This window comes from Chlorocebus sabaeus, chromosome 9 (assembly GCF_047675955.1).
Source record: "Chlorocebus sabaeus isolate Y175 chromosome 9, mChlSab1.0.hap1, whole genome shotgun sequence".
Lineage (NCBI taxonomy): Eukaryota > Metazoa > Chordata > Mammalia > Primates > Cercopithecidae > Chlorocebus > Chlorocebus sabaeus.
Genome location: NC_132912.1, coordinates 125,585,947 through 125,604,966, shown reverse-complemented (window position 1 = coordinate 125,604,966; position 19,020 = coordinate 125,585,947). Strand labels below are relative to the sequence as shown.

Below are 19,020 nucleotides of genomic sequence, written 5' to 3'. Positions count from 1 at the left end.
AATCCCTGCCCACTGCTGCCTACGGAACCCCGAGAGAGACAAACAGGCCCCTCCTCGTTTTCGCCCTCCATCCTGTTCACGCGAGACTTCAGCAAGGCAGGGGGGCGGGAAGGGAGTCGGAGACACAACAAAGATGGCGGCGGCGACTGCGACGGTGACGAAGACGGCGGCGGCGGCGACAGCGTTGAACAAGGCGGTGTGGTTTACTCGATGCAGTTGTCAGGAGGTAAGTAGCAGGCTGCCGGCTCGGACGGCGGCGACGCGGCGGGACAGGGCGGATAAGAAGGAGCGGCCGGAGGCGAGAGCTGGGTTCGCCGCGGGCCGGTTGATCCGGCGAGAGACTCAGTTCAGCGGAGGGTCGGGCGTGGTCGGTAGGCGGGCAGGTGATGGCCCGGGACCTCCTTAGCCGGAGTGCGGTGGACTGCGGCGCCTATGGCCACGAGAACCCTGAGGGAGAGGGGTCTCCTGCTGTCGGCGCCGTCGAGCAGGACCTCGGAGGCTCCGAGGCGGGGACTGCTGCCTGGCTCTGACAGGTGGTTCTGCGGGAGGCGTCCGGAGGTTTGCGTCTTCACGGGGTCCCAGGGGCGAAGGGAGTCAGGCGGGCGCGGGTCTCCTAGGTGTTTCGAATCCTGCCGAGGATGTCGCTCCGAATCCTGGTGAGGCTGCCGCCCCGACGCCGGTCCCAGGCTGCTCGTTGGGAGAAGGACGTTTAAAGCCTTCGTATTTTATCTAATGATCCTGCCCGAATCCGGCTCTACTGCCATGGGCACCCTTATTTTAGGAACATGTGAGATTTGAGAAATACATTGTAGCAAATAACTATTTGGGTTCATTAGGGGTTTAGATCTCTGGATAAACTGTGTGGAGTGCGAGTAGCCAAGCCTAGCTTGCTCGATTACTGGATCTGAAGCTAAAAGAGTTCTAGCAAACCACGTGGCCTACTTAAAGTCCCCCTGATGTGCTGGTCAGAACCCGAAAGAGGTGTGACAAGCGGGAGAAGAAATAAAGGCGTCTTAAATTATGTGATATGAGGAAATTCAGTTTTGAAAGAACAGAACTTATTTAAAACTACTTAAACGTCGGAACTAACAATTTCAAAAATTCAATTTAATTTTAATTTATGTCATGTTGTCACAACAGCTAGAGGTTATTATTATTGATGAGAATTCGTTACAGTGAATTGAAATGTCTGGTGTTATTTTCCCCTAGCGGTCTAGGATGTTTTCCAGAAAACCGTAACTGTTTTGTGTTGTGATAGGATAAAAAGGATAGGATTCAGATATGCCCTTATCGGATGTGCATGTTTTTTTGGTTTTTTTTAAAGCCCTTTCCCATTTCCCTATTTAGGACTAATGCATTGTTTTTATGCAACTATAGCTGTTCAGCAGTCCTAGGCTTGACCGTTTTAGAAGTGTACTGTGACTAAATGAAGTTAATTTTAATTTCGTTAAACTGAAGTTTAACTTAAATTTAGACATTAAAAATCTTGCCAAAAACGAATCCACCAGTGAGAAAACGATAGTCACACCAGTTATTCTTTGGTGATCTTACGGAGTTTTTGCTGAAGTGAAGCTAATGCTTTGTTCTTTGATTATCTGTCAGTTCGTTTTCTTTTCAGCTAATGTAATGATAAGATTGGCATCAGTTATTAGCTCATTCAACCTGTAGATGCTGATTACGTTCTTATCTTAAAGGTTTTGATTTGTGGTGTGCTTTTTGTTTGTTTGTTTTTTATGCAGACCTCTGTATGGCTTTTCAATTTTAGTTGAAATTCTCTCTCCATGGCCTTTTGGAGTCGCTTGCTGTATCTCCAGAGTAAATTTCAATTACTCTACATTTCATCAATGTTGGAGTGGCAAGAAAAAGGAGGAACTGATTTGGGGTGAAAAGGTTAGATTGTATAATTTCTCTTCTGATTTCTTTCAGCATGGTTTTACTTATATTTTATTTTTATATTTTGATTTCTGATTTCTCAGAGCCTCATAATTTCCTTTTTTGCCTTCAAGAGTTTTTGACAGTTCTGAAATCAGGAATTATGTTCTAATTATTTTTGAAGGCCCATGTTACTCCATGGAAACCAATCCTTATTTGTCAGCGTTGACTGTTTATATGTGTTCTATAGCAGAGTAAATCTCAGTGACCATAATTATTAGGCTATGGAGGGTAAACACATCTATTGAACTGTAATCACTTTATGTGTATAGGGCTGCCTAACCCATAAATTATTATGTAAGTAAGTTAGTTGCTAATACTGTATTCTTCCTTATGGCTACCCTTGAGAAGTAAGACTTCGCATGAATGCTAGGTGAAGGAAACATATCCTGCTGTTCCCTAATCATGTTTTTAAAATTCTCCCACAGTTTATAAAAAAGATAGAAAGAATATAGGTTAGAGAGCCTCTTCTCTGGTTGTTTCATAGTTGTGAATGCCTCCTAATTTGCATTTCAGTGCCTGTGTTTTAAATTATTAGCTACTGGTTAAGAGGTGGGGGGGTGCACATATATACACATACATAATTGTGTGTGTGCATGTATATATGCTTGCATTGATCAACTGCTTTACATGTATGAGACTGAAGGAGAAAGATCAGAGGACTTCATACAAACTAAATCCTTTATCAGAAACCAAGGAAGATTGGAAATTAGCTTAAATTATCTACTTGAGGTAGAGGTTTTCCTGTCCTTTGGGATATCAAAGCTTAATTATCATACACCTCTTTTTCCCCTACCGGCTTGCATAGCTTCTGGTTGTTTTCTAAAAGCATTAATTTTGAGCCTTGAATAATAATTTGGGGGATGCTACTGGCATGATAATACTTTAGGTATACCCTAGCCAGTTTCTATATACATATCCACCTACACCCCATGGAATTTCATACTAAATTCAACGTAACTTTAATCAGAATAACCACAGGAAGGACTTGGGAATTTTGCTATATCATAAGGAGCAATCATCATAAAGTATGGGAATATTGTTCTCTTTGGTTGATGTGATTAGATATCTTAGTTCAGGTTGCTATAACGAATTACCATAGACTGGGTGGTTTAAACAAACACTTATTTTTCACAGTTCTGGAGGCTGGGAAATCTTAATATCAAGGTGCCAAGAGATCAGGTATCTGGGGGAGGGCTTGCTTTCTGGTTGTATCCTCTCATGGCAAAGAGCAGACAGGAAGCAAGATCTCTGGGATCTCTTCACAAGGCACTAATCCCATTTAGAGGACTTCACCTTTATAACCCTATTATCTCTCAAAGGCCCCACTCCAGATACCATCAAATTAGGGGTTAGAATTTCAACATACCAGCTTTTAGGGACATAACATTCAGTCCTTGACAATACCAGCAGAAAGAGTACATCTGAGTTGTAATAACACCACCCACATCTATAATAATACTGGAGAATACTTAAGTATATTTCTTGTTTAGATGATGTGATATCACACATTGAAATTTTGTGTAAAGTAATTTTTTGGCTAACTCCAAGGTATTGAGTTCATGTCCCGTATGGGAAAGATTCCACTAAAAAAATTATAGTTTGTGGATTTTCTAAAGTATATTTTATTATGTTTGCAAAGGTTTTAAAATTTATCAGTGCCTTAGAGGCATCTCTGGGTATCAGTTAATTTGTGGAATTCCTAGATTAAACTTTGAGACCTGAGACTGATGATAATTACATTAAAGACAGGAAAATGACTCGGATAGAAAATCTTTATTTTCTTTCTATAAGAGGAAGTCTTTTGTAGTTGCAGAATTTTTTTTTTTTTTTCTTTTTAAAAAGTAGAGATGAGGTCTCGTTCTGTTGCCTGGACTGGTCTTGAACTCCTGAGCTCAGGCAGTCCTCCCACCTTAGCTTCTGAAAGTGCTGGGATTATAGGCATGAGCCACCATGTCCAGCCTAGTTTCAGAATTATTACTATTTTTCCATTTATTGTGCTTAGAAATACTGACTTGAGATGTAGAAAGCTGAGTTTTGAGCCCAAGACTCTACTTCGCTTTAGGCACTTTTCATTCATATGTATCTCTGCTATAGACTCGGGCTTTGCGAGCACCCATCATACCCTGTCTATATGGTCTACTATAGACTGGGGCTTTGCGAGCACCTGTCATACCCTGTGTATATTGTCTACTGTAGACTCGGGCTTTGTGAGCACCTGTCATACCCTGTGTATATGGTCTACTATAGACCGGGACTTTGTGAGCACCTGTCATACCCTGTGTATATGGTCTACTGTAGACCAGGGCTTTGTGAGCACCTGTCATACCCTGTGTATATGGTCTACTATAGACTGGGGCTTTGTGAGCACCTGTCATACCCTGTGTATATGGATACATGGGATAGAGGCCATACAGGTCAAATGGGCACAAAAGTGCTTAGGGATGAAATGACACTTAATTTTTAAATCATGATAGGACATTTAAGGTTATAAAGCATACTAATATATTTAAAATTCTACTTTAAGAAGAGTTTTTCTTCATGTTTGCAATGTTACAATGTTATCTTCTCATTTCAGAGTCTTTTTTTTTTTTTTAAGTTTATCATGCATTTTGGTTGAAAAGCGGCACACAATTTATGGCAGGGAACACAGTGAAGTTTATAATGTGACAATGTGATAATAGCCAAGACTGTCAAAATATGCCAGCCGTCCTCTGTAATTAGGCTCATTTGTGTTCTTAAACTTGAGATGCATGTATAAAAATATCATTTTCTTCTGCTTGCTTTCTGGCAGTCTTGTGTGTTTTTACTGCACTGTCACATGTTGTACTGTAGCAATGTTATGCTTTCTAATCAAGATTTGGTAAGGATTATCTTGCTTCCAGAAGCCTGTCAAAGTACATTCAGACATTTTCCAGGGGAAATGTATTAGTTTTCATGTGAACTGATTGTCAAGAAGTGATGCTAAGTTACAATGTAAATACTGGGATTTCTTTCTTAATTATAGCTTTTATAATTAGAACACAGACAATCTATAGAGCTATACAGCTTTTACAGATTAAAAAAGTATTTTCCCAGATCTTATTCTTGATAGTCTTTTTCATTGGAGCTGACTAGCTTACATTTTCCCACCAAGAGCAAACTTAAAGGACAGATAATCAGCACAATCAACTGTAGTCACAAAACAAATAGTAACACAATGATAAAGAAACTGAGAACTAGTTCAAATAAATGTGATAAGATGGGGAAGAAAACAACTGAAACAAATGTGTTCAAAAGCCAACAATAATCCTTAAGATTCAGAAAATTGAGCCAGACTAAAGCAAGTGATTTAAAGAGGTGGCCTATAAGTAAAATAAGCAGAGATGAGTTTGAGAAATTGCAAAGTGGTCTGAAAAATTGCAAATTGGGATTACTTGAGACTGAGGTGGAACATCTTTGTTTCATTGTAACTAAGAAACAAATAGATGTTCAGTATATTCTCCAACCACATTGATGAACCGATGGAAAAAGGCAAATAACTGAATCAGGGGTGGTGAGAATTTTAAAATCCAAGTTATAACCATTTTGTTTTTTGGCTACAAAAATAATTATTAGAAAAATGGCTACCATTTTCTGATAGCCTACCATATGCAATACATGTCACAATATACTTTATGTATACTTACCTATAAAACTTAAGATAGTACTGCAAGTTGGATTATGATTCCATTTTACGAAATAGGAAACTAAGGCTGAGAGAGGTCCCTCCCTGTTCAGTCTTAAAGCTAGTGAGTTTGACCTAATACCAAAATATGGTTCTACCTCCGTATCCAGTAGGTACTAGTTCCAGGACCCCTGTAGATACCAAATTTATGGGTGCTCCAGTTCTTTATATAAAATGGCTTAGTATTTGCTTATAACTCACAGTCTCATCCTTTTGTGTACTTGAAGCTCTAGATTATTCATAATACCTAATACAGTGTAAATGCTATGTAAATAGTTATACTGTATTGTTTAGGGAATTATGACCCCCCCAAAAGTCTGGTGAAACCCCGTCTCTACTAAAAATACAAAAAATCAGCTGCGTGTGGTAGTGGGCACCTGTAATCCCAGCTACTCTGGAGGCTGAGGCAGGAGAATTGCTTGAACCTGGGAGGCAGAGGTTGCGGTGAGCCGAGATCGCGCCAGTGCACTCCAGCCTGGGCAATAAGAACGAAACTCCATCTCAAAAAAAAAAGAAAAAAGAAAAAAAGAAAAAAAAAGTCTGTACATGTTCACTATAGATGCAACCATCCAGTTTTTCCAAATAATTTTATTTTGCAGTTGGTTGAACCAACAGATAACAGAACCTTTGGATATAGAGAGTTGTCTATATTCTATTTGTCCAGAGGATAAACTTTCAGTAGCCTCAACTTTCTAGACAGTTTTCTAAAAAATAGACTTTTCTACCTGAAAAGGGGTAGTAATTTTTTTTTTTTTTTTTTTTTTTTTGGAGACAGAGTCTCGCTCTGCCGCCCAGGCTGGAGTGCAGTGGCGGGATCTCAGCTCACTGCAAGCTCCGCCTCCCGGGTTTACGCCATTCTCCTGCCTCAGCCTCCCGAGTAGCTGGGACTACAGGTGCCCGCCACCTCACCCGGCTAGTTTTTTGTATTTTTTAGTAGAGACGGGGTTTCACTGTGTCAGCCAGGATGGTCTTGATCTCCTGACCTCGTGATCCACCCGTCTCGGCCTCCCAAAGTGCTGGGATTACAGGCCTGAGCCACCGCGCCCGGCCTTTTTTTTTTTTTTTTTTGAGACCGAGTCGCACTCTGTCTCCCAGGCTGGAGTACAGTGGCACAATCTCAGCTCACTGCAGCCTCTGCCTCCTGGGTTCAAACAGTTCTTCTGCCTCAGCCTCCCAAGTAGCTGGGATTTCAGGTGCCTGCCACTGTGTCTCGCTAATTTTTTTGTATTTTTAGTAGAGATGGGGTTTCATCATGCTGGCCAGGCTGGTCTCGAACTCTTGACCTTCTGATCTGCCTGCCTCGGCCTCCCAAAGTGCTGGGATTATGCTGGGATTATAGGCATGAGCCACCGTGCCTGGCAGTAATAATTTTTTTTTTTTTGACAGAGTCTTGCTCTGTTGCCAGGCTGGAGTGCAGTGGTGCGATCTCAGCTTACTGCAACCTCTGCCTCCCGGGTTCAAGCGATTCTCCTACCTCAGCCTCCTGAGAAGCAGGGAATACAGGTGCCCGCCACTATGCCCGGCTAATTATTTTGGTATTTTTAGTATAGATGGGGTTTCACCATGTTGGCCAGGATGGTCTTGGTCTCTTGACTTTGTGATCCACCCGCCTCAGCCTCCCAAAGTGCTGGGATTACAGGCGTGAGCCACCGTGCCCGGCCACTGATAATTTTTAAAAGCTCCTGGAGCTACCATAGCTTCTAAAAAGGGAAGAAAGGAATGATTCACAAGTATTGAATTGAGAAAAGTGAGAATTCAGTTACCTGTAAGTCCTTATTTGGCTAAATTTGTTTGGAATAAAGAACAGACAATGTGAAGAGAGAAGAAGACAAGAGGTATGAAAATAAGATTTATCAGTCTGAAGCCAGAAAACAGGGAAAACAAAAATAGCCCTGTGTTACTGAGTGGTTGTAAAGTACAATAATTCATATTAGTGGTATGTCAAATCTTGGTCTATTTCCAGTAGATTTCTAGTTAAGTCAAAGTAGTTTTGATTCTTAAAAAGTTGGTCATATTTTTGTAAATTGGAAAATCTGCTTTTGTGGAACCTCTCATTCCTCAACCCTGCAGTTCCACGGTTTAAAAACAGGCTGAAAAGGACCAGTAACAGTCTATTCTTGAAGAAGAAAAACAAAGCTGGGGGACTTAAATTACTGTGATAGCAAGACTTATTATTAAGACTATCTGGTATGGCTGCAAGGACAGATAGGCTAGTGGAACAGAATAGAGAATCCAGAAGCAGAGCCCCATACATATAACCATTTGATTTAAAAAGGAGACATTGGAGCTTAGTAGAGAAAGGCCGATCTGGTAGGTACACATTGCTGGGACAGTTGGATATCTCTTTGGAAAAAAGTATGCTTTGACTCCTACCTCCCACCATACACAAAACTCAAGTCCAGATAAAAATATGAAAGGTAAAATAAAAAGCATTTAGAAGGAAGTATAGGAGAACATCTTCAAGTAAGATGTAGGCAAGGATTTATTAACTAGGACACAAACAACTCTGAATGTAAAAGATAAAAATGGGTAAATTGTACTATATTAAGAGCTTCTGTTCATCAAAAATTACCATTAAGAAAGTGAAGGCTGGGCGCGGTGGCTCACGTCTGTAATCCCAGCACTTCAGGAGGCTGAGGCGGGCTGATCACGAGGTCAGGAGATCAACACTCTCCTGGCTAACACGCTGAAACCCCGTCTCTACTAAAAATACAAAAAAATCAGCCTGGCATGGTGGCGGGCACCTGTAGTCCCAGCTACTTGGGAGGGTGAGGCAGGAGAATGGCGTGAACCTGGGAGGTGGAGCTTGCAGTGAGCCGAGATCGCACCACTGCACTCCAGCCTGGGCAACAGAGCCAGACTCCGTCTCAAAAAAAAAAAAGAAAAGAAAATGAAAAGGCAACCACAGTGGGAGAAGATACTTAAGATGCACATATCCTGATAAATAAGATGCACATATCCTAATAAAGGACTCATAAAGCGTTCTTCCATATTAGAAAAAGACAACACAATAGAAAAATAAGCAAACGATATGAGCAGACATTATACAACAGAGGGTATCTAAGTGGTTAATTAGCATATATTAAAAAGTTTACATCTTCATTAGCCATCAAGGAATCTAAATTAAAACTAATGTGATACCACCAGACACCCACCAGAATGGCTAAAATGAAAAAGGCAAAAAATGCCCAAGTGTTGTCAAGGATGGGGAGCAGCAGAACTCTTGTTTACTGCTAGTGGGAGTGTAAACTTTTATAATCACTTTGAAAACCTATTTGGCATTATCTAAAACTGAATATATGCATGCCTTTGATCCAGCAGTTTCACTCCTATACAATGAACAGAAATATGTATGTAATCAAAAAACATGTAGTAATATGTTCATGGAAACTTTATTCACAGCAGCCAGTTACTGGAAATTACCCAGATGATCTAAAAACAGTATGAGAGATCAATTAGTTGTGGCACGGTCATACAACAGACTCCAGCAGTAAATCTGAGCAAACTTCAGTTGCATGCAGCAGTATGGATGAATCTTACAATTATAATGTTGAGTGACAGAAATCAGACAAAGGTTCATAGTGTGTGATGCCATTTACATAAAGTTGAAGAACAGACAAAACTAATCTACAGAGTCAGAAGTCAGGATGGCTGTAACCCTTGTCAGGGCAGAGGGTCCTAGCTTTGGAAGGGTACATGAAGGGGGCTTCTGGGATGCCGGCAGCCTTCTGTTTCTTGATTGTGTTGCTGATTTTATGAATGTGTTCATTTTGTGACAATTCATTGAGTTCTGCTCTTATAATTTATGTACTTTTCTGTATATGTATGAGACTTCAAGAAAAAGTTAAGCATATGTGTTGAAAGTGAGTAATTTTTTGATGCCTACCACTGGCTACTAAAGACGGAAGCTTTTTTAGATGGAAAATTATTAGTTAAATAGTTTGAGTTTTTCTGAAAAAGAATATTTTATCATAAGGTATATTTACCAGAGAATTGTACTTATTTGCATAAAAATTGTTTTTACTGGAAGAAAAGACTTTTTGTCTCTCAGGTGCTAGGCTTCCTCATCTTATTCTTACTAGAAAACTTTTTGGCTATTTTATTGGTGAATTTGGGCCATAAACCTGGTGAAGACCAGCTTGTGATTGCAGAACCCACAAGAGACTTTCCCTTTCTACACTAGCATTAGGGATTTTCCTTTTCTTTTTCTTTTTTTTCCTAGTCTTGGAGTGGATAGGATAATAGGTAGTAGAAGTGGTGATTTGGATATTTCTAGAGCGGGGGTTGGGAAGCTAAGACCTGTAGGCCAAATCTGGCTCAATGCCTGTTTTTATAAAGCCTAATTGGAACATAGCCCCACCCATTTGTTTACATATTGTGTGTGACTGTCTGTTGTCCATGGCTGCTTATAGTGACAGTTGAGTAATTGCAGCAAAGATGAGCATGGCTTGCAAAGCCTAAAATATTTACTATCTGGCCCTTCATAAAAACTCTGCAACCCCTAGTTCTAGACCACTTATTTGCAGACTACTCATTCATGTGAACACTATGTCTAAGAGCCTTTGCTGGTAGTCACTAGCAGCATGCAGCTATTTCTGTTTAAATTAATAAAATTAAAAACTCAGGTCATTTGTATTAGCCAAATTTCAAGTGCCTCAGTAGCTATATGTGGCTAGTAGCAACTGCATAAGAATAGCACAGATAAGCAACATGTCCATCATCCAGAAAATGGTCTCATTCTGTCCACCAGGATGGAGTCCAGTGGTGCGATCATGGCTCACTGCAGCCTCGACCACTCAGACCCAAGCAATTCTCCTACCTCAACCTCCTCACTTCTAGTGAGGGGTGAGGAACCGGTGAAGCAGGGGGCTTGAATTGTGCGTGTCAGCACTGTTAGCCTCCTGAGATGGAGTAGACTTTTCCTTTGAAGCTGGAACCGTCGGCATGTGCCACCACACCCAGCTAATTAAAAACATTTTTTTTTTGTAGGGACAAGTTCTCCCTATGTTGGTCTCTGGCCTGCTTGGTTTCTTTATTGTCTTCTTTATCGATGATTTCTGCTTGTGTTCTTATTTCTTTAATCTAATCTGAACTTGGTTTTTTTTTTCTGCCTTTGAAATTTCTTCCCATCCTCTATGACTGTTTGAATCCCTATTTATATTTAATTATTAAATATATTGATTTTTTGCCATTTTGTGTATGTCTTCTTTAGTTCACCAGGAAGATTATAAGATACTAAAAGGCAGGCACTGTGTTTTCTCTTGCTTTGTATAGTGTCTTGCACAAAATAGTCTTTGTCATTTGTTTACTATGTATTAGATCTCCCTAAATAGTGTAAAATTATTTCAGTTTTGTTTTCTAGGTATAACAGACTGTAAACGTTAAAAAAGCAAAGATGGGTGAAAAAAAACCAGAGCCTTTGGACTTCGTGAAAGATTTTCAGGAATACCTGACTCAGCAGACCCATCATGTGAACATGATTTCTGGATCAGTTAGTGGGGACAAAGAAGCAGAGGCTCTTCAGGGAGGTAGACTCATTTTAATACTACTAAATAATTCACTTTTTATACACTACTATGATTGTGTGTAGCTGTTACTGTGAAGGCCACTGCGCATTAATGTGAATCATTCTGTTTTTTTCTAGAAAGATACAGGGCATTTTCCCCCCTTTTTAAAACATATCAGACTTCTGCTGGAGAGTGCTTAACATGGTCTGGAGATGCATTATGGCCTTGTTGGAAGGTTAGGGGCTCCAAATACCCTTCCTGTCCTCCAGTTTGTATGAGCTAGCATTAGACACAAGGAACCCAAAGGGGACTGGAACATCAGCTTCACTATACAAACGATTAGGCCACCAGGAAATCTGGATTCGACCTGAGACCAAAATAGGGGTTTCAGTTTCTTCTCTCTTAAAATGAAGAAAGAGCTGACCATATTTACCTGTCCAAGAAGAGAAACGAAAATAGAGAAAGTGGTAACCTCCTTGAGCTTGCTAGAGGTAAATTTTGTCTAATTTGCTTGCCACAAAAAACTGGAATTTATTCCTAACCTAGCTCGGAGATCAGCAAACTATAGCCTGTGGGCCCCCATCTGGACTGCTGTTTTTGTAAGGCCTGCAAGCTGAGAATGGCTTTTACATTTAAAGATGGTTTTAAAAGTGTCAAAAGAAGAATAATGTAATGATATATTAAAATTCTCTGAATTTCAAACTTGAGTACACATAACATTTAATTGGAACACAGATATGCTCATTTGTTTACATATTTTCTATAGCTTTTTTTGTTTGTCGTGCTAAAACAGCAGAGTTGAGTAGTTGTGTTAGAGACCATATGGCCCACAAAGCCTGAAATATTTACTATCTCATGCCTATAGAAAAAGTTTGCTGACCGCCTGACCTAGATAGTCTGGGTAGGGCCTTATAATCCAGGGACTGGCAGCAGGGACTGGGCATCACCTCAGAGCTTGTTAGAAATACAAAACACCAGACACCACTCCAGATCTACTGAATTATAATCTGTGTTTTCACAAGATCCCCCAAGTAATTCATATACACATTAAAATGTGATAGTGACTGGCTTGGGAAAGCAGTGGGAGAGAGGAAGACACTGAGCCTTGTCCCTCTAATGCAGTGTTGCCCTCTTGTATACTGGTCTTGTCTCAACCAGCAGAATCACTTCTCCTAGTGAGGAGTGAGGAACCGGTGAAGCAGGGGGCTTGAATTGTGCATGCCAGCACTGTTACCTCCTGAGATGGAGTAGACCTTTTCCTTTGAAGCTGTAGGAATGGAAATTTTCTTCCTAACACGCAAATTTCCAGACAGGATTCAAGAGACCAGGGTTGTAGTCCCAGCCATTTGCTGATTTTCCTGATTGTGAGCACCAGGTCTCTTCAGTTTCTTTCTACAAAAAAGTAGTCAGATTACCTTAAAAGCAAACAGCCAAACATCTTTTATCTCTGAGATTCTTAAAGCCCTAACCTTCAGAGGTATCAGGGATGATAGTTTCCTTTATGTGCTTAATTAGAATTTTAAGATCCTAAATGGAGCGGAGATCTAGAATGCTTGTATAAACAGTGGGATGTGGTAAACTTATTCACCGCTTCAGACTAAAATAGAGTTAGGGTTTTGGAGATTCTTTGCCAGTTACAGTTGTAGAAATAGCCAGGGTGCTAAACACCTGTGTGTAACTGTGCCATCACTCTCCAGTGAATCTCTTCATTCCCCTTCCTCCTCACCTGTTCTCTTCTTCAAAAACATGTTAAGGACCAATACAATGTGTGTGTAAGTAATTTTGTTTTCTTTTTTTTGAGACAGAGTCTTGCTCTGTCACCCAGACTGGAGTACAGTGGCGCAATCTTGGTTCACTGCAACCTCTGCCTCCTGGATTCCAGCGATTCTCATGTCTCAGCCTCCTGAGTAGCTGGGACTGCAGGTGCGCACCGCCATGCCCAGCTAATTTTTTTTTTTTTTCTTTTAAGTAGAGACAGGGTTTTGCCATGTTGGCTAGGCTGGTCTGTAACTCCTGGCCTCAAGCTATCCCCCCACCTCTGCCTCCCAAAGTTCTAATCCTCTGAAAGGATTACAGGTATGAGCCACCGCACTGGCCTTGTGTAAATAATTTGAGATCCCCCAAAGGTTCTCAGAATATAATAACAGAATGTATTACTGTTTTTGTATAAAATTAGCCTCAGTTCAGAAAGTCTGTTATAAAATGGATTTAACTTTTGTGGGAAGTGAACTGTCAATTTATAAGATTTTTCAGCCACTTAAAACTGAAATGCTAAATTGAGTTGATTCTGAGATGCATAATTTCTTTTGCTGTACTTTGTTTATAGCTGGAACAGATGGTGATCAAAATGGACTTGATCACCCATCTGTTGAAGTTTCCCTGGATGAAAACTCAGGAATGTTAGTAGACGGGTTTGAAAGGACCTTTGATGGGAAGCTCAAGTGTCGGTACTGCAACTATGCCAGCAAAGGAACAGCCCGGCTTATTGAACACATCAGAATCCACACAGGTAATGGAAAGATAGCTGGAAAAAGCATTTCTGTGAGGGTAGGAGAGGGGCCAAGGGGGGCAGGTTGGTTTGTCATAGAAATAGTTTTAATATTCAAAAATGAAGGTTTACGTAAAGTTCGAATAAATGGGAAAGTTACTCCATTTTTACAAAGCAACAACATAACAACATACAAACAGGTCAGAAGTGAAGCCCTTTGTAGATCCTCTCCTTCCTTAGCCATGTTTCCCTCTTGATACAAATAATCTCTCAACATCTGCCTGCCTCTCAGATTGGGAAGGAATAACGCTAAAGCACTGCGATGTGATAAAATGTTTTAATCTTTATCCTATTACGTTTCAGTTGCCCAGTTGCCGAAAGGGGGAAAAGTTTCAGAAAGTATACAGTTGCAGATGGTACTGCTAATCCCAGATCTCACTTTAGCTGTCCCTTCTGAGAAACTTTCCCAACTACATCTGCCCCTGCCCAAGACCAGGTCAGATGTCCTTCCTGTGTGCTTCATGCATCCTGTGCTCATTCATCACATCATCGTGGCCTGAGAGCCTCTTGAGGACAGGGACTGTGACAAGACCATCTTTGTACCACCAGAACCTAGGAGGGCGTGTGACACATACTTATTAGATGAATGACTCTACATCTCATACTCCAAATGTTTATTTCACATAATTGGGCAGTCTTCAGTTAACAACATTAACTATAATTATTCCTTCTGGCAGCTGAAGAGTAGGAAGGTGGAGGAGAAGCACTAGCAATTTTGAAGGGATGCTTTGCATAACTCAGACTAGCAAGCCCATTTCAATTCTGAGCTTTCTATTTCATATAAGGACTTTTAAAAAAACCTTTTTTTGTATTTTTTTTTTTTTTTCTGTGAGGAAAGGGTATGCATATGTGTCTATGTGTGTGACTATGAGTGTTTGTATATAAATGTATACATGAACATATAACTCAGACATACTTTTGATAAACTCATTATTATGTAAGACTATTACTAGAAATACTTCAGTTGTGCTGTTTCTTCTCTCTAAATGCATTTGAAGCCATAACAGTTTTTATACTGTATTGACTAATACAACATCAATGCATATCTCAAGTTGTTGCTGATGAGTTCTTAGGTTTTATTTCAGTTTGTGGGTTTGTTTACAAATTTTAACAATCTCATATGCTATGCAAATATGACTTTCTGAAAGCATTTTTCTTTTTGATCAATTTCCAGTTGTCCAATGAATGGACAAGCAAACTTTCCGTAAATGAACTACTCTTGTAGTCTCTCCATCGTTTTTCTTTTGAAACAGGTGAAAAACCTCATCGATGTCATCTTTGTCCATTTGCATCTGCTTATGAGCGTCATCTGGAAGCCCATATGCGTTCCCATACTGGAGAAAAACCATACAAATGCGAATTATGTTCCTTCCGCTGCAGTGATCGAAGTAACTTGTCCCATCATCGAAGGCGCAAGCATAAAATGGTACCAATTAAAGGTACTAGGTCTTCCTTAAGCAGCAAGAAAATGTGGGGGGTTTTACAGAAGAAAACAAGCAATCTGGGCTATAGCAGAAGAGCACTAATCAACTTAAGTCCACCTTCCATGGTGGTTCAGAAACCAGACTACCTTAACGATTTTACCCACGAAATCCCAAATATCCAGACTGACTCCTATGAAAGTATGGCAAAAACCACACCAACTGGTGGCCTTCCAAGGGACCCCCAGGAACTCATGGTTGATAACCCTCTGAATCAGCTCTCTACTCTAGCAGGGCAGTTGTCCAGTTTGCCACCTGAAAATCAAAACCCTGCATCCCCTGATGTAGTTCCCTGCCCTGATGAAAAGCCTTTCATGATTCAGCAGCCCTCCACCCAAGCAGTAGTTTCTGCGGTATCAGCAAGTATTCCTCAGAGCTCCTCTCCCACAAGCCCAGAACCTCGGCCATCCCATAGTCAAAGGAACTATAGTCCAGTGGCAGGTCCAAGCAGTGAGCCAAGTGCCCACACGAGCACTCCCAGCATAGGAAACAGCCAGCCAAGCACCCCAGCCCCAGCCCTGCCGGTCCAGGACCCTCAGCTTCTGCACCACTGCCAGCACTGTGATATGTACTTTGCAGACAACATCCTTTACACTATTCATATGGGATGTCATGGGTATGAAAATCCTTTTCAGTGTAATATATGTGGATGCAAATGTAAAAACAAGTATGATTTTGCCTGTCATTTTGCAAGAGGGCAACATAACCAACATTGATTGAAAATAGTCATATTTTACTTAGTTTTGCTGTTTTATGGTTTGGTTTTTTTTGTTCTTTGTTTTGGTCATCCCTAATAAAGTGTCTGCTAATTCAAGGCTTATACATTATATTTATAGAATATAAATTTGACAGTGGAATAAAATTTTCCCTTTTTTTCATAAAAATCTGGTCAGGGTCATTTATATATTAGAACAGTTAGACACATTGGTGTCTCTTTTCCTTTCGACATTGGATAATTGGAGTGCAGTCATAATCTTACAAGATATTCATTTGAATTTCTCACATTTATGGTCCATAAAAACTTCAAAAGGCTTATCTATACTTTTGATGTTTCAATATACATTGAACTGGATGTTATTTCTGCCATATTTCAAAATGGTAGAATAAATTTCTTTAACGGAATTTACTACTACTCATTTCAGTGTTTAGTACAGAAATTGCCTTAAAAATTGCTGTTAATTGAAATACCATTTCACATTTCTTAAGTTGAATCGGTAGTTTCATTTCAACTGATAATAGTAAAGCTATTTCGGTTTAGCAAATTTTTCTTTTTTCCACAAGGGGAAATGTAAAACAGTTAAGACTTGAAATTGAAAACTCTTTTAATATTTAAAATGACTTGTTTATTCAATGTCTAAACACACGTCAGTTTTCCACTGGATTTTTATTTTCACAGGTAAATACACTAGAGTGCTAGATGCCTTTTTCCCCTCTCAGTTTGACTTTCATTTAAATCCTTGATTCTGATATCATTACTGTTAGGTGAGGTGGATAACTATAATGAGAATCTCTTATTCTTCCTATTCCGTTGATGACCAAAGAGGTAAAGTGAAGTCCTCCTTAAAATTAAAATGCAGCCTCCAAACAAATTTCTCAAGATTCCTTTTCCTTCCTTCTGTCCATTTATTGCCCATAATTTCCAAGAAAAGGTGGGTATAGAAACACATGAGAAAATGTGATAGTGAAGTCATATTTACAAAAATGAGAACATGTCCAAAATGGATTCTTGTCTCCTCTTCAGAATTAGCTGTTTAAAATAGTTTCTGTGAATTCAAATTGTAATTCTTATTTGCAGTTTTACCAGTCTTCATGTAGAGTGACAAAACTATGTAGAAACTAAATCATCGCTTTAGTGAGAAAGGATAAAAAGGTGTGGAAATGACTATAAAATGCATATAAATATGACATTTGTTTATAAAAATAAGACTTAAATATAGAGTAATTCATTTTGAATAGGAGGCTATTGTTTTTTATATTGTGTAATAACTCACATACTCTGAAGAGAGCTTGGTCAAACAATAAAATATATTGTTACTAACTTGGTTTCTTTTCTGTGTACTTTGCAAAAATTCTATTTTTAATTTTGTTCATATGTTGAATGTGCTTCTCATTGGCATCTTAAAAAGAATATTAAGCACCTATTAACCAAAAAAGACCTCTAATAGTAAATGAAAGGGAAATATTGGTGGCATGTACCCACAAAAACCCCAGGTGCCAAATTAATGGGTCCTCTGCCTTCCCTTTCAGATGCTAAAAAGCCACTGTAATGAGTTCTTGCAGTTTAGCATCCGGTCTAAGCTACTGCATTGTTTAAAGAGCAGGATCAAGGACAGTTTCTCCAAACTGGAATCTTTGTCAAATCTTGTACTTTAAAATTCTACAATTCTGTTACATTGTTGCTTAAATCACTGCCTGCTCAGATCCCTTTTTACTGCAGTAGTTTCCAAGTGTATAACTTGGCTTTAGTATTTATCAGTTGCCAGAAAGAAACAGGTTGTCATTTGGAAGCTTTTGTGGTGATTTTTTCCCATTTTATTCCTCAGATAAAAGCAGTACCCCAAAACAGAAAATGAAAATTTTCATGAAACAAAGAGAAAGAACTCCCTTGTTAAAACCAGCTTATTAACTCTATATTCTCAGTCAAATGCATTTTTTTCTAACAACTGAACATGGATGTTGTGAAGGTGCATTTTAATTTAAACATGGAAAAGATTTTTTTCATAATTACATACTAGAATGTAAAATTATAATTTTGCTATGACTTAAAGAGCACAGTTGATATCCCAAAGGTGTTGATGCTTAGAAGCTACAGTTATTCTAAATGCACTAAAATTTTTGAGGCAAATCTACCTTAGAGGCTTTTTTGGTATTGTATTTTTAAAAATATTTAGATTTTATTTAAATTTCCTGTGAGTTAAATTCTGTATTTGGAAAGATGTTCATGTCTTCCCCTCTGTATTGAATGTTTCTCTCATTTTATTTTTAATCAAATATTTTATAGAAATGAGTTGCTGGGAAGAGTTTAACATGCACTATTTATAGTACTTTGCCGTTAACAGGCAATGTTCTGAAACTAAATTTATTTTTGTTCAGTGAACATATGTTTAGATTTTTAAAGTTGGTAGATAATTTATCTCCACTAATATTTTTTTAAGAAACTGTGAAGAGATTAACTGGGAATAATTTTATTTCAGATTTTACTAGGGTAGTATGTAGCTACAACTTCTTGAAATTCAAGTTAAGGCTAGACTTTTACTTTGAAAAAATTCCGCTGGGTGTTTCCAGGGCTATTTCATTTTAGAAATAAGTATTTGCCATTCTTCTGCAAAAACTGAACAAGGGGAATACTACAAAAAATAACTCAGAGATAAAATCCTCATTTCAAGTTCTACAAAATATTTATCAAATGAATGTTAATTTTTGTTAAAATTCCCTGCTAAAAACGTTTTCATTAGTCTTAGAGGATACATGCTTTCTAGAACTTGTTTTTGTTAACATGTGCTTTGATGTAAAGAACATATTTTGTATGCAAAACATAACTTGCATTATGGTTGTAAAATACACTATATTGTTTAGGGATTCTGGAAAGCAGTTTAATGCGGAAATAACTATATCTAGTATGCAGTTCATATTGTGAATGAAGCTTTGCTTTTGTAATAAATAAAAAATAAGACTTTCTAATGACCTTGATTTTTCTTTTTTGGAAAATAAGATCAAATTAGTGTTTTAGTAATTTTCTGCTAGTAAAATGTTAAGTTAGTGGAAGAAATAGATTTTATGGCTACACTGCTTTGAATTTCTAAAATACCTTACCTGAGAAGATTCATCACGAGCTAAAAACCAAAA

The 19,020-nt window shown here is 38.9% G+C and overlaps 1 protein-coding gene across 9 annotated transcripts; it reads left to right on the top strand.

Annotated features, from left to right (window-relative positions):
* Nucleotides 1-96: 96 nt before the first annotated feature.
* Nucleotides 97-18,858, top strand: IKZF5 (IKAROS family zinc finger 5). 9 transcript variants are annotated; one of them, XM_007964312.3, is made up of 5 exons: nucleotides 97-226; nucleotides 1,740-1,890; nucleotides 11,001-11,166; nucleotides 13,472-13,654; nucleotides 14,947-18,858. In XM_007964312.3, the coding sequence occupies exons 3-5, from the start codon at nucleotides 11,034-11,036 to the stop codon at nucleotides 15,888-15,890; spliced, it is 1,260 nt and encodes a 419-aa protein (XP_007962503.1). In that variant the 5' UTR covers nucleotides 97-226; nucleotides 1,740-1,890; nucleotides 11,001-11,033; the 3' UTR covers nucleotides 15,891-18,858. The 9 variants fall into 9 exon arrangements, with proteins under 9 accessions (XP_007962503.1, XP_037865601.1, XP_007962501.1 ...); XM_038009673.2 differs by having other exon boundaries at nucleotides 11,001-11,636; XM_007964310.3 differs by having other exon boundaries at nucleotides 10,988-11,166.
* Nucleotides 18,859-19,020: the final 162 nt, after the last annotated feature.

Excerpts from the sequence above, each read along its gene's own strand:
- IKZF5 (XM_007964312.3), top strand. The coding sequence starts at position 11,034 with ATGGGTGAAAAAAAACCAGAGCCTTTGGACTTCGTGAAAGATTTTCAG. Across the intron at positions 11,167-13,471 it reads AGCAGAGGCTCTTCAGGGAG|CTGGAACAGATGGTGATCAA; the intron begins GTAGACTCATTT and ends CTTTGTTTATAG. Across the intron at positions 13,655-14,946 it reads ACACATCAGAATCCACACAG|GTGAAAAACCTCATCGATGT; the intron begins GTAATGGAAAGA and ends CTTTTGAAACAG.